The sequence below is a fragment of the Talpa occidentalis genome, unplaced genomic scaffold (genome assembly GCF_014898055.3).
Source record: "Talpa occidentalis isolate TD23 unplaced genomic scaffold, MPIMG_talOcc4v2.1 talOcc4.13, whole genome shotgun sequence".
In the NCBI taxonomy this organism is placed as follows: Eukaryota; Metazoa; Chordata; class Mammalia; order Eulipotyphla; family Talpidae; genus Talpa; species Talpa occidentalis.
In genome coordinates, this window is record NW_023601322.1 from 6,467,976 (window position 1) to 6,484,756 (window position 16,781).

At 31.9% G+C, this 16,781-nt stretch overlaps 1 protein-coding gene across 1 annotated transcript in view; it reads left to right on the forward strand.

Annotated features, from left to right (window-relative positions):
• CDH19 (cadherin 19) overlaps positions 1-16,781 on the forward strand; it is a 66,092-nt gene that overhangs the window by 27,955 nt on the left and 21,356 nt on the right. Inside the window, exons 4-7 of the mRNA XM_054693995.1 lie at positions 5,537-5,656; positions 8,456-8,620; positions 9,058-9,239; positions 9,768-10,021. Of these exons, the coding sequence (XP_054549970.1) occupies positions 5,537-5,656; positions 8,456-8,620; positions 9,058-9,239; positions 9,768-10,021 (721 nt within the window). The remainder of the gene's footprint in view (positions 1-5,536; positions 5,657-8,455; positions 8,621-9,057; positions 9,240-9,767; positions 10,022-16,781) is intronic.

A 16,781-nucleotide genomic window follows, 5' to 3' on the forward strand; every position in this document is an offset into this window, starting at 1 on the left:
CTCACCCTCCCGTGCTTCTGACTGTACCCAGTGCATGTATAAACAAAACAAACAAATAAAACAAATAAATAAAAAACATGCCTCTATTAAAAAAAAAAAAATAGAAAAGTCTATAAGTCAAAAACAATACTATATGCATGAAAACCATAGAACATGAAGACTAAGAACAAAACAAAATACTTAACACCTCTCTGTGACTGTATTCATTTTCAATTTCCCCTTTAAACACATTGTTGTTTTTATAAATATTTTAAATGAATACATGTAGAAAAGAGCACTTTCAAAAATATAAGAAGTGACTGCCTTCTACATCAAAAATGTCTTTCCAATAGGGGAAGATTATGGTATGGCTATGCAAAATCTTCCATGTATTTTGACAACACTCCATATAGTAAAACATAATTCATAAAATTCCCTTGTTGGATAAAGTAAAATACATTACAATAATGGCTATTTTAAAGTGTGCTATATGCTGGAAAACTGCTTGATTTAAGTGTTCCATTCATTAGCCAGCAAATCTAAAAGTGTCTATTCTGTTGCAATTTCCTGATTTTTAAGATTGTTTTTTATTAAGTAAAACTGGTTTGTAACACTGTATATAATTCAGAAATATAGGATCCCAGGTAGTAATCTAAAGATGACTTTCTACTTGTGTTCAGAATATAGGTCTTTAATTATGATATCACTAACTTAGTTATGTAATACATATCAAGACCAATTAACACTAGATGTAAATGACACTTTAATATTATACTATTTCCCTGCTAGGTAAATAAGACAGTTCTTTCCCTCCCTCCTGTTCCTCCTTCTTGTCCATCTCCTTCTTCAATGATGAACCTAACATGTTCTCAGAACTTTTCCCTAAATGTGAGAATTCAATTGTAAAAAAGATATAAGAGGTAATTGATGTCAGTAAATCTATATCTATAATACATAAAAAATTCTTTTAAATAAACAAGGTGATACTTAATCTGTATGTTTTGTAAGTATTAGGTAAGGTTAAAATATAACGATGATTAATTGGCTAGGGGACATAGAGTTATTTAGTAATGAAAATTCAGAATGATACAAATAGACCAGTCATAATAATCCTAAACAAAAATTGCACATAATAGGGTGATGAGATTTGCATAATAAAATGAGAATTATTGGCAGGTAGCAATCTTGTAAGGAATGGCATTAGAATGAGATCCTCTTGGCAGTGAACGCTGGTAGAGATGAGGATGGCAGACAGGGTAACCTGATGGTTAAGTAAAGGGGGATTGGCTTGTGCATTAGAATTTAAGAAGTTACCAGTGATGAGGGAAGAGGAGGCAAACAGAAGAGATATTCCAAAAGAATAGATTCTCCAACTGTGTGGATTTCTACTGTGAGGTGGAACAAAATCAAGTCAAAGCAGTGACTTGTGATTTGGCAAACTGAAATGCCCCACTGAGGTTGGTAAGAGCAATTTAGTCAAATTTTTGCAACTGTTAGAGATTGCAGTGTGTTGGAGAGTGATGCATGAACAGAAGGAGATTCAGAGGTGAGAGTGAATGTAGCCATTTTAAAAGATGTTTTACTACAGGGAAAAATATGGTGATGTGAGACCCTAAGAAGAAGCAGATGAAGGTGAAAGGGATTTGTTGTTGTTGTTTAACATTATTTTATTTTTTATTAAGATGGGGAATTTAGTAACAGTTAGGTACTATAGGGACCAACTCAGCAGGAGAGTACTTTCGAAGCAAACTATAAAAGGATCTAAGGACTGAAGAACTATTTTTGAGAAGGGACAGGGCCATGGAATTCAGGGTATTAGAGGAGCCAGATCCAGATAATTTAACACATTGATAATAAACCAGTTAATTAGTGGTTGTTGTTATTTTTGTCAGTGAAGTGGGAGACCAAAATAGTAATTGAGAGCAAATGGGGCAGAATTTTATATGGAGAAGAGGAGGTACAGAACAGGAATTTTGCAGAGTGAGCCCAGGAACAGATAATAATGTGAATGATACAGTAATTATAGCATGCCATCATGCGCAAGCCTCACTGTGGTTGATTCTATAGAGATTACAAAGCATTCATTTGGTCTGTGCAATATTTGGCTCTCATTATGCATTGCAACATGAGGGACATGTACATATTACATTGTCAATCAGTGTAATTCAATACATCCCCTTGGAGTGCCTTTCAGGATTTGGGTTTTGTTTGGAATCACACCAAAATCAATGAGCAATTTTTATAGCTTCCCTTGGGAGGAAGGAGCCCACACAGGCTGGTCAGCTGCTATCAGAGATGTTACCTAATATGGAAATATGAGAATATCCTTTTTGCTCTTTCAACCATTTTGTTGATGGTTTCCTCTGAAACATTCTCAGTTTGTCATTATATTGCTTTAAAGAAATGGATTAATAATATATGTAGTTTCTCCATCTCTTTCAATGTCAATATTTAGTTAATGAATCATGTGGATTCTTTCACCTGAATAGAATAGAATAAAATAGAATTTCTTACCATACCCTTTATCATTTTATAGGTTCTTGAGAGTTGATATTGTTTCTAAGTTCCGCATCCACCAATTTTACCTTTTAAAAAGCAACCAATGCAGACACGTCATTCTCCTTTGTCTTTTAAAAATAGATTTGAGTTGTATTATAGATAACTACAAAATATTTCATTTAAAACTGTACTTTAAACTTAGAATTTGGTACTTTAAACTTAGAACCTGTACTTTAAACTTAGAAACTGAACATGTCATCAGAAGAATCAAACAAACAAAATCCCTACAACTGCTTATTAAATATGCATTCATTTATATATAATGATGAACTTTCATCAAATATATATATATATATATTTGAAACGCCATTACTTTAAAACAAACACTTTCAGAAATTATGATAAAACATCAAGTTTTTCTCAGTCTGGATCTGCACATTTATCTTTTGTCCACACAAAAATATAAGACCTACATACTAGGCCAGGAGTCAGTGTCTGAGATTGTAGGTATCTGAGTAAATGAATGAGTTCATGGAGGCACAGGAACTCTACATAAGTGATTAGACTCTCTGGGGGATGAAGAGACTATGTTGGTGGATGTAAAATCCATTTTTTTGCAATTCTCTCTATTATAGTAATGCCACAAATTATATTATTTATGCTTCTATTGGTAAAAAAAAAAAAAAAAACCTTGACTTTTTGTGATAAACTCAACCTTTCAAGTCTATTACAACTTCATAATGTTCAATGAATTATAACCTTATTTATGAGGGATTGTACTTACAAATCTTCTAGAATCCTAGCTAGGATCATTTTCAATAGCTCCCTAGATTTTCCTCTAAGTATTTATACAGAACTTATTTTATAATCTTATAAATATATTATATCACAAATATTTACTTGTGAGTCAGGTTTAAAAACTCAGAATTTTCCTGTGGAAATAAAATTTTAAAATTAGTTCCCTAAGTATGCTGACATCACCGATATACACCACAGTTCTTCTGTAGCATGGGCCCATAGTATTTTAGAATACAGCCACAGTTCATAGTGATTTCTGTGTTGTTGGGGAATGGAGTGAGCGGGAGACTAGAACTGCACTTCACAGACCTATTGGGAGTGATTCTGACTGTAAACAATGTTCACAACATGAAAAGCAGCAATTATGTGGGCCTGGGAGGCTGCTGTGCTTGAGAAGGAGCTGTGACTTTCATTTTGATTTACATGCACCTCTGATATTGCTAACAAAGGAGGAGTCATGTGTTTGTATGAAAATGAATGTAAAAATTAAACATTTATCTCAGCCACCAAGTGCCTTTATAGCTGTATTTAACATATAATATGAGGAAGGGGAGATTAAAACTATTGTTGATTGTTCCCATCGAAAGACAGCTTATTGGCATCATATTTTCCACAATTCTGTGTGTATTATATATAACCCTAGTTCTGGAAACTGGGGATGGGAAACCCCAATAGAAGAATAAAATGAGGGCATAATGAGGAAAGGTGTGGGGATTAAATGGATGTGTGTGCATGGAAAGGTAGTTAAAAGAACAAATTTTGCCAAAAATGAAGTAATAAAATTGATGATCACTAAGAAGCCTTCATAATTACTATAAGAATATGTACCTTCAGCATTTGTTTATTCACTTATCTATTCAGTCATGTGAGATCTTGTGTAACCTAAGGTCTAATTCTTGTTGATTTGATAGTTGCATATTAGTGATTACCCTGTGACATTTCCAATCATACCATGCAGTATCAGTAAAGCTCTGGTCACTTAGAAACTTTAAAGTATAAACAAACACCAAAATGTGGCATTGCAGACCATAATCACAATATTGTACATCCGAACTATAGAATTGAACTAATTTTGTATCTACAAGTGTGTCCCCTTTGACTATTGTCTCCCCAACATTCCCACACCCAGCCCGGGGTAACAACCAATCTACTCTGTTTGCGTGATTTCATCTTTGTTAGAGTCCATACAGTCTTTATTTTTCTCCATCTGCTTATTTCACCTCACATCATGCCCTCAATGTCCATCCATCTTGCTACCATCAGTAGGAATATATTTAAAAACACCTGAAACTAACATATACCTACAGGATGATTGACTGTATAATACAAAACCCTTGTTACATAACAAACATAAAAATACTAAAAAAATGGCAGTAAATAATACATATAATTGAGGCAAAAGTTGTACAGTTCCATTATTGGGAATTAGAAGGGCTTCCTAGTAGAGTATATCAGTTTTTAATATCAGATCACAGTGCATAAAATCATGATGCTCTAGAGATAATCACAGGCCGTGTCATTTTGTGCCATTAGTTTTGCTGTTCTTCTTGGTGTTTTCACGAATGTGAATTTGCAACAAGACCCAGAATGCTAGATTCTAGGTTGACATAAAGTTAAAAAGCTTAATATTTTAAAAGACATATTTGAATACTAACTTGAAGGCACACGTTTCACATAGCTTTTATTATTTGTGACTGAATTTTAATGAGAATGCTTACTTTATCAATGTTTGCTCTTTAAAAAAACTCTTCAAAGCCAGTAACCATTTTATAAAATAGAATTAAAGAGGCAAAATGATTATGCTCAAAGTCAATGTGATATCATTTCAAGCTCATTTCAATAACCTTTTTATCAACTTTTATTAACTTCTTATTAAATTTTTATGAATATTCTATAATTTTCTGAGATACAGGTCACAATATGATTTTTGAAATAAAGTGTTTCCAGTTTCTTTTGATTTCTCCACTAATAACATGCCTTTGAAAGATCGTGAATTACATATTGTAATGGGTTTCATTATGTCATAGATCCACAATGTAGAATGTTTAAAATTCTACATTGATATATGTAGGCTTTTTGTATGTGGTATATTCTCCTTATCTATCCAGAATGATATATACTTTTATAATTCAGAAAAAAGATGATGGACTACACTTTATTATCATCTTGCTTGAGAAAGATAGAATTCCTTACAGAGCTGAATTCATTGCTCAATAACCCCACGCTCTTAATTTCTTGTTAATACTCATTTCCTCTTCAGGATCATTCGTCATCAAGGTAACAGCAAGTGATGCTGATGACTCTACAAGTGGAAATAACGCACGTCTCCTCTACAGCCTGCTACGAGGTCAACCATATTTCTCTGTTGAACCAACAACAGGTATTTCCAAATAAAACAAAGTAAAATTCAACATGATTCTAAGCAGGCAAATGTTAGAACAAAATTTCTCTGCATGTTTTACAGTTGTTTCAATTATTTCAGCTTTACTGGATTCCACATATATACAAAATAATGCAGTCTCTGTTGCAATAAATAATATGTTGTGACTTTAAATCATTCTTGTTAGTCTTTTAATTGACTTTTCTAAATTTGAGAGATTTGCTATTCCATGTCCATAGCACATTGTTTGCTTTTGGGGTGTAACATATATAAGGATTCCTACAAGTCAATTAGGACAAGACAGACAATACAATAATAAAAAAAATATGGGGAAGACACATTCATAAGAAGTTGACAAAGAATTGCCATACAGAAAGCCTGCAAGCATATTAAAACTGTTCAACCTCATTAGTCATCATGGGGATGCAAATTAAAACCACAATGAGATACACCTGCAAGCCAATGGAATGCAATTAAATCTGGGTTCACAATTGTGTCTATAAAGTGGTCTGAACCATACAATTTTTTAAACTCTGTTTTTTTATTTAGATCAATACAATATTTTATATTTCTGTTTTTCCTTTTCCATGAATCAGTTCAGTATTTTATAAAATAAAAAAATAATTCATGCAACTGAATATAAGAATTATGTGACAATAATTCATTTTAAGAACTGTTGTGCTCAAAAGTTTGCCTATATAAATACTCTCTTTAAGAACTCATAGTCTGAAAAGATAAAAATAATACCCATAACTAGTCACAAACCAACTGCCCAATAATGTAGCAAGTGTCAATAGAAGTAAACCTCTGTGATTGTTAATAAAAGACAAATACTATCACCTTTTCTGCTTACACTTACATATTCAAAGAATTAAAGCATTTTGTTGGATTTTTAATATTTATTAAACATTCAAACTTTTCTTATTGCTTCATTCAGCAACTATTAAATGGTTCTTTCTCAACCAGAGTTTTTGAGGGAATCAGCTTTTGAAAAATACTATTTGAGTGACTGTATTCTTAATTCTTCTAAGTATGGCACCTGGCTTCTATTATTCTGGATACACAGGGCAAGTTATTTTATTATTCAATATATGTTTAAGATGTTAGACTTTAATTCCCTCAATTCATCATTCTTGGTGGAAAATGGTTGAATAAGTAACAGGCATTGTAAAACATACTGTTTACACCATGTTAAGAAAATGACAATAAATACCCAGCTCGGACTCCTCTTTCTGAGAACTTGCAAATAGATGCTAAACATGTGAATATTGATGAATACATTTAAATAGGAACAAGAAAATAAGGACTATGTTATATTATGTGTTGAAGGCAGAATATACTGAAACCCAAAGTCTGTGGCAAAGGTGATGAGAGAGTGGAAAATTCTACATTATGAGAAGAACATAGTGGGAATTTCTGAGATGGGGGGAGTGTTGAAACTCTTGGACTAATTAGAGAGAATGTGGGAAAGCTTAGGGAGAGTGTAGAAATTGGATCACATGATGAATAGCTACATGTTAGGCCCTACTGGACTTTCTTCATCATGTTAAACCCTGTCTTTCCCCCAAATTTCAATGACTTACATTATATTGAACAAGTTTGCTGAAACTATTAATTGCATTGATGGAAGAGAAGGGGGACTGGGCAGCAAAACAAATGACAACACCAACACTGAAGTAATAAGTTTTGGGGTCAATAAGATGTACTGAGAATATGTGTCCTTTGATGATTCTAAAGGTAAGAAGAACAGTTGAAAATAAAGTAGGCAAAGTTAATTGAAGCCCTCACCCATGGGGAGCAAAGGCCTCCATATCACTCTCACCCACTGCTTAACTAACATCTATCTCTTTGGATATTATTTCCAAAAATTCTAATACTGTTCTGCCAATATGAAACACAATTTGCTCTTGAGTCCTTCATAGCTCGATGCTAGCAGCATCTATTTAATAGTTTTCATACCAATTCATATAATAGTCAATAATTATGAAACATTTTGGACCACAGTTACAATCCATCACAACGTGATTCAATGTTTCTCTTTTTTTAACATACATCCCAATTATTTTAGTGGACACTTTTTCCTAGATGTACTTATAGATTGGCTGTTCTCTTTCTTGTATCAACAACAAGTGTTCTATGTTCCCAAAATTGTGAGAATTGCAGTCCCCTCACCTATGCACATTGTCCCTACTTGAATTTTCTTTTTAGTGAAAATTAATTTCTATAATTTCAGCAATTTCTCTCGAAATAGAAGACATTTATTACAACACCATGGTCTCATTTGAATTGGAATATGAATACATATACATGTAAGTTTCAAGTAATTGCGATTCAAAAACCAACCCTTCCTCATATATTATGATTCAATAAGATTTTCACATCATACATGCACCAACTTTTTTGCCTAAATCTGTTATTATAATTTACACATTTACCCCATAATAAATATTTTTCTAAGTTTAGGGGAACAGTTCATTAAATCTGTATTAGAGAAGAGAGCAGGAAATAAGATTGAAGTAAAAATTGTTATTTCTCTGCCTTATATGTGGATTGACTTAACATAGGATTTTATCAAGGGTCTACTCATGGCCATAGTTTTGATGTGACTACTCAACTCTCAGCAAAGTAGTGTGTTGTCTTATTACTTTTACATTCTTTTCTCCACTACAGCATCTAGCACACTGTACTGGCTCAGAGTCTTTCAAAAGAATGACTGTTGGTTGAATTCTTAACAAATTAACTAGGAAGATACCGTGGTTAATAATAAAATAATAATTGAAGTCTGTTACATTTTTAAAGGAGTCATAAGAATATCTTCTAAAATGGATAGAGAACTTCAAGATGAGTATTGGGTAATTATTCAAGCCAAAGACATGATTGGTCTGCCTGGAGCACTGTCTGGAACAACAAGTGTGTTAATTAAGCTTTCTGATGTTAATGACAATAAACCTATATTTAAAGAAAGTAAGTAGACAGCATCTTGAATTTTCATTATAACTTAACTAATAGTACAGGTATCTCCCACTTTTATAAAGTTCACATAATACCACTTCACTTTTACAAAAGTCCTGCCTTACCCAAATGAAATCAGAAGAGAATATTCATGTTTATGAAAAAGGTGAAAAGTAAAAATAGTGTGTGGCATTGGTTTTGCAGCGCTGGTTTTAAAGGCAGCACATACCATGAGCCCCAAGGGTGGCACTAAGCTCCATCCCCAGATTTTTGCAATCTGAACATTTCCCTCATTACCTATTTGAGTAGTATGTGGCAGAAAGAGAGATTTAGAATAAGTTATTGGTGGAAAGTGTGGGTATGCTTCCCTACAGTCCATAAATAAAGGGTGTTATATTAGGAGTTTCTTATGTGTATTAGTTATGCAAAATATCTTGATTTTTTTAAAGGTTTATACCGCCTGGCTGTCTCTGAATCCGCACCCGCTGGTACGTCTATAGGAAAAATCATGGCCTCTGATAATGACATAGGAGAGAATGCAGAAATGGATTATAGCGTGGAAGATGATTCACAAACATTTGACATCATTACTGATGATGAGACCCAAGAAGGAATAGTTATATTAAAAAAGGTATATGTATTAAAATTATTTCCTTAGCAGAGTAGTATAAAATCAAATCAAAAATACATACAATTCACTTTCTCTAGCTGATTAGTTTTTGTCTTATTTAAGTAATTGGAATGAGAACCTATTATTTGTGGTTTAAGGAGAAAAAGTTTAGAAAAGAAAGTGTTAGTTATTACACAGTATCTTGAGCAATATGTAGAAAAATCTAAAAAAAAAAATCTTTAAGTAAAGCACAATTTGAAAAGATCTTAAATAAGAAAAAATTCTAACTCCCTAAGAAATTTTGCCCAGAAAACTATATTTTTATCCTAAAAACATATAGTTATTATCCACAAGCATTTTATAATAATTTTGAAGATTAAATACCAATGGGGATTTGCTGTGCAAATGTCTAGTGATCCCAGTGCATAAAACGTAAATCTAAAAAACAGTTGAGTCTTCATTATAACTAAGACTTTTTTCACCTAAATAATAAATAATACCTTAGATTATTGAAATTATGTCTTCTTTGTACACTATATTTCTTTGCAGAAAGTGGATTTTGAGCACCAGAATCACTATCGCATTAGAGCAAAAGTTAGAAATTGCCATGTTGATGAACAGCTCATGAAATACCACGCGGAACCTTCCACCACTGTCATTAAGGTCCAGGTGCGGGATGAAGATGAGCCCCCTGTTTTCCTCCACCCATGTTACATGTTTGAAATCTATGAAGGACTCCCACGTGGATCATTTGTAGGCATGGTCTCTGCCACAGATCCAGATCAGAGGAAATCTCCTATTGGGTATGTTGGATGACCAGCTTTGCAATAATACATCAAGGAACACAGAATAGCTTAAAAACAATGATATAGGGGTAGTATCTACATTTATAGAATGCTGATCAAATTTGAAATTACAAATCAATAAGTTAAAATAGACAACCCATCTACAATTACAAACATGCACAAAATAGACAATCACCAACTAAAATTCCATACTGTATTATTTGGAGTAAGAATATGCAGGGAAAAAGCCCATAAAATTGAGAATATTTTTACAGGATACCCCTTAAAGGAGTAAAAATGAAATAAGAACATTCAGAAATAAATTATTGCATCACAATTAGACAATATTTGCCTCTAGAGTAGCTTTATATTCAAGTACTATATTTTAGCTTTTCCCCAATAATCCAATTTAAGATATGGTTAAACATAAAGACCAAAATCTGTTGCATGTTTCCTTCTGCCATCTGCCCTTACTCACCTGTTTTCCACATTTAAAAGGCCACAGAATTAAACAAACTTGCATGTGTATATTAAGATTCTGAACAGTGAATCGCTCTTTCAAGGGAAAAGAGCTTCTGTTAATTTTTGAGACTAAGGAATTCTCCTACGGCTCTAATAAAATTCCTAGTCATAAAAGTCTCCCCTCTAATATGTAGCTATAGTTTTTATTTAGGAATGTAATTTTAGTAAAATACATAAAGATTATAAGTATGTAAGTAATAAATATAAGTGTATAAACAACATATATCTATGGACATAATTTTATCTCTATATATAATGATTTAATTATAACCCTATATATATATATATGTTTAAATATTTTAAATAGTATATCTATTAATCTATTCATTGTTCTTCTGGGAATAGTAAAGAATATGTAATTGCAAAAGTGCTTTAATGATTAATTTATTCATTATAGTATATTTTATTATCATTTATAGTGTTGGAAACAATTTAAATATTTAATCTTAGTGGTGTAATTTAGGCAATTAATGGGGAATGCTTTACCAACAAAAACATGGTATAATTTTATAAATCATACAAAATTATTGTTTATTATAAGAAAAAATGTTGCAAGTACATTAGACAAATTAGTGAATCATGCCTAAATTTTCACAGAGATCATGTGTTTTGTTGTGTCATCACTACTTGTGGTTACTTATTTTATGTCAAAATGTTTTGGTAATAATTTTCAGCTTTATACTAAAATTAATTGCTTAAAAAAGTGTTTGTGAGCAACTACCAAAAGAGTATATTCTAATACCTTTCATAGAGGTGCCTTTTAAATAAGATTGCTTTGCAGATATTAGAATGACAACTTTTTGTTTGCTTGTGGTATAATCTGATTTTAAGTAAGAAAGTAAAAGATCCAGAAAATGATTAAAACCAAAATGCTAAATAATTTCAATTTCAGCATTAGATTAATAATATCTATTCTATAAGCCTCCATGATAGCACAGGCAGAAACCAAAGGAAATCATAGATAAATGTACTTTGTCCTCAGAGTTATTCTAATACTTGAGGAAAAAAATACTAAACTATAATAAATAAAGTGAATTATACTTAGTCCTAAAAATTCATGTTTTCTAGCTTTCCCCCCCTAATTAAGAATCACTTGTGTTGTCAGATTTAGCAAATCTAGGATGGAATAAGTAAAGTGGTTTTACAGAAAATTTTTATCACTGTTTAGGCCACAAAAACTTGAGAACTAAGATACACCTTTATATGAATTATAATAATAAGCTGTATGTTTAAATACCAAGAAAACCCAGGGCATAGGTCTGAAGGAAGAATGCACTATTTAGATGTGCAAGTGAAATGATGTGATTATTTAAGCATGAGGAAATTTCCTTAAAATTTTCATTTTATACCTGCACTATATATTATGATATTATTTATATTCCAGATATAAGAGGTTTACTGCCAGTGTTCTGTATGACTCATTCTCTGAAGATTTTTGAAGTTCCCTTTCTAATTAAGTCTATAGTCAAATTTGAAAATGTTTGTAAATATGATTGCGATGGTGTATTACTTTGTTAGAATGAAAGCACAAGTTAAATCCAAGTCAAGAAGTGAAATAAAAAGGGAAGTAAAAAAGCAGTGCAAAAATTATAGAAAATTACAATGAAACCAAAAGCTGGTTCTTTCAAAACACCAATAAAATTGATCAATCTCTAGCTAGACCACCAAATGAAAAAAAGAAAAATAGACACAATCATCAGAAATGAAGAAAGCACATAACAATTAAATCTATAAACATCAGACATCATAATAAAGAATACTATAAACCTGTAGCCGATGAATTCAGACAAATCACTTGAGAATCTACCAACAATCACATACATAAAAAGATACAGAATGTTGAATAATTAAGTGTCTGAGCAACAACCCTGTTTATTTTGTGGGTGTTTCAAAAGTGTCAGGGATAGTTTTCACCTTTTAAAGAAAAGGCTGTCATTAAACACTCTTTATATGCACAAAAAAGGATGCCTCCAAATCCTTGAAAGACACTGGGGAGCTGCATCAGGCTTGGAAAGATAAGGCTTTATGTGTCTGTGCCTTTGGTCTAAGACTTCTGTAAAGGCCTTTAGAGAAACATCCATGGGAGAATCATTTGTTCAGATGATTCTTGCAAAAGCTGTTAGCAATAAGAAAACATTGCAAGGTCATGTTTTATTTATTCAGCACTTTGAGAGGAATGAAGACTTCCATTAAAAGGAATTTTGAGGTGAACCAGAGATTAATCTTCTAAACATCAGAATCTCATGTTGTAAGCTTTCCAGCTCAAGTTCTTTTCAAAATGAATTGCATACTCCTTTTCTTTCTTAAATGGTGTGTATTGGCTGTGATATAAAATGTTACTGATGACTCAAGGCCACACTTTTGAAAACTTTTATTTGAGAATAACCTCAAACAGAGATCTTGTAAAAATAAAAATAGTACAAAGAAAAATGTGGAAAGAAAGTTGTAAGAAATATATGCATATATAGCATGTATAGTCATACATCTATAAACATATAAAATCATAAAACGTACATATATCTCACCTAAGACATACATATATAAATTTAATTTTTTAATTAATAACTTTTCAGGCCCAGATAGTGTCACTGGTAAAACATATAAAAAATTACAAGTAATTAATGAGTTGGTATTGATATGATTCAATAGCAATACTTTTTTTTTAAATGTAACAAATTTATTGAATGTTAAATAGTCACAATAGATCAATATGCATAAGCAAGATGAGAAAGCTCTTGACAAAAGAATAATTAGTCCAACTCTTTTTTTTTAAATAGTAATGCATAACAGGAATGCAGGAACATTTGCACGTATAAAATTTTTCAATATAATTTGGCATGTTAACAGATTTAAAAAAAAAAGTATGGTCATGTCAAAATATGTAAAAAATCATTTGTAATATTTGAAACCCATGCATGATTTTTAAAAAGCAACCATGGACATACTAATGAATAAAAGGGAGGCTTTTAGATTTGATAAAGAGTATCTTCAAAAAACTTGCAATTATACTTAATAATGACCCAGTCCTTCTTCCCTAAGGAGTGTATTCCCTAAAGGTGTAATCTTTCATCAGTCCAAAACAATGTGATATTGAAGTCCTCGCCATGTAATAGCAAGAAAAAGAGATGCCAAAAGAATGGAAGGAAAGGAATTTTGTTCTTTCATTACACATCAATTGATTTTCTACATAGACATTTCCATGGTATTTACAAAAAAAAAAAAATCTAGATATAACAAGTGAGTTTATCAAAATAGAAGAATGCAAGATTGTTATGAAATTAACACACATTAACCATATGCCCAGATTCTGCTCTTGAGCATTTCCCCCAAGGAAAATTAAAATTGGTCTCTGGGTTGAATTATTTATCCAAAAAGATCTGCTGAAGCTTTAACATGCCGTACCTCAGTTGCGACCTTCACAAGCAGTTGTGACCTTCTAATTCAGAAGCAGAAACATAGTGAAAGTTGAGTGCGTAGAACCTTTAGAGTGCGTAGAACCTCTAGAGTGCGTAGAACCTTTCATCCTGTATGGCCGGTGTCCTTGTAAGAAGAAAACATAAGGCAACCATGGAAAATACAGACAGGTGGCAATGGAAGTAGATCGGGTGACACTTCTACAAACTACTGAATCCAAGGATTACTGGATCATCTTGTGGTTTCAAAGTAGAAAGGAATGAAATAATGAGCACACACGTTGAAAGGGCCCAGAAATCATGCTACGATTACTCCTGATGTCCAAGATTGTCAAAATTTAGGCAACATATACATAACGATATTCTGTACATTTCACATTTGACTGCTTAAATATCCAAAATAAATTCATGAGTTGATACTGATATGACTTAATAGAGACACATCTTTCTCTTATTTTAAATGTAATGAATTTGTTGGCAGTTAAAAAGCCACAACATGAGTACATTTATCGTTAAAATAATAATAAACCAGGATATCATGCAGGGGTGTGGTTCCCAAGCAGGGTTCAGTGCCTCTCATGCTGCTCCCCAAAGTTAAAGATAAAAGTTGTATATATTTATGATGTACAATGTGATGATATAATTTCATAGTAAAGTGGTTCTTCTGTCAAGGTAATTAATGCATCTTCTCACACAGTTACCATTGTGTGTGTGTGATATCTGAAATCTACACTTATAGCAAATTTCCAGTAAAAGTATATGACAGTAGTAATTATTTTAGACATGTTTCATCTAAGGATATTAACTTATCAAGATATATCCCTGGGAACAATAATTACAAAGGGACAATAGTAAAGAAACCTGGCTGGCACTCCCTTAATCAAGTGACTAAAGTTCTTACCAGCATTAATAGCCTACAATGAATATATGTACCAATTGACATGATGTCAAAGGAGGGCACAAGTTTTATTGTCATTCTTGCCAAAAATATGGAAATTACTTACTCATGAGAAAAAATCAGACACACCCAAGTTGATGGACATTCTATGGAAATGACCAGTGTTTTTCCAAAGTATCTAAAGCATAAAAAGCAAGAAGATTGAGAATAGTGGAGGAGACATAGAAACTAATGCAATATGGAAGTCTGGATCAGCCTATTTCCTTTTTCATAAAATAGAAAAAGAAACTTAGTTGAAAACTGGTGAAATCCAAATACAGTAAAATGAATATATTTTGGAGATCTAATATACAGCACAGTGTAGCTTTTAGGTGATGTCTCATGCACAAAGAAGGTCTCTCTGTGAAGCAATGGACATGTTAATTCATTTGACTGTGATCAGCTTTCACAGTATATAAAAATATTAGCCCATCATTTGAGTATCTTAAAAGTTCATGTTGTACAACTAAATATATAAAAATTGTATTCATCAACCATAGATCCATAAAGCTGGAAAAATATATTAATGCCAAAATCCCAAATATATTCTGTTTAGTTTGTAGCATTACAGCACTTAGTTTCTTAGTGTTTACACAGTAATAATACTGTGGTTTAATATTAGATGTTAACATTAGGAGAAGCTGGGTGAAGACCATATGGAAACTCTCTGAACTATTTTTACAACATCTCTGTAAGTCTAAAATTATTTCAAAACATGTTTTTAACTGGGAAATTTACCACTGGTAAATGTGCCTAAGTTAGATGAGATGAATATCAAAATAACACTTCTTTATTTATCTATTAATTTTCTGATGTTGATCTCCTATTTTTAAAAATAAAGTTAAAGGAAAAATATTTATATCTAGTATTAGAATATAAATATTTTAATTGGTTTTACATTTTGAAAAAATCTATGTATAATTTAGAATGGGGAATTTTAAATACTCAAAGCCATCTGTATGATCAGCATCAGTGGTTCTGGAAGAGGCCAAAAGAAATAATACATATTTCGCAATATTGCTAATATCACAATAAGGTTTCTAGTTTCTCTGTTCTACCTAGAGTCCTATGTCAGTTTTTATTTCTGCTTTAATTTTTTCAGTAGGTCCTGGATTTTAATTGCAACCTAGATACTGCTTCCTAATTTCTAATGGATGCTTAATATTACTAGAAACTATGATTTCCTGTCTAACTTTTGACTGGTGTTATTTGGGGTGGTGTATGGTAGAACCACGACAGATTCTTAATTTTTTATACAAAATTAACTGTTAATCTGCTGTTTCATTTTTGTCAGTAAATCTCTTAAGAAATGTGATCACTTGTCTTGATGTAAGTGAATTGCTTATAAAGATTTAAAGCAATTTTAAATAGAGTTAAAACCAAACTCCTCTAAAGCTTAATTTTCTGTAATTTCTATTTTAATTCTCCTCTGAACACCAAGCTACAAATTAGTGTGATATTTTTAGAGACCTGTCAATTGAAGATTAAAATATTCTCATCTTTTGCCACATAATTATGGCAAACCTCATTGATGTCTCATCAAAGTCTTTGGGAATGTATGTGCAATGAGAAGTTATCACTGAACCCTAGCTATTACTCTTCTTTAATTTTTATTATTAATCATTTGCAAGCAGATAAGACATGCTGAGTACTTCAAAGACTTTTTTCATTGTGGAATTTGAGATCATTTTCTAGGCTTCTGCATGACAGAATTTTATTACCTGGTTTCTTCTTCCCATGCATGACCTAATAACACCTTACATCTATCATCCTTATTTGGGGGATAAAGTCTCTTTATATCAAGACTTTAGTTCTTATTAAATATTACCAAACTTTTTTCCTTTATACAAGCAAAAACAAACATTGCTCTTAAGTCATCTTGGTGTTTATTTTCCTATATCCACTG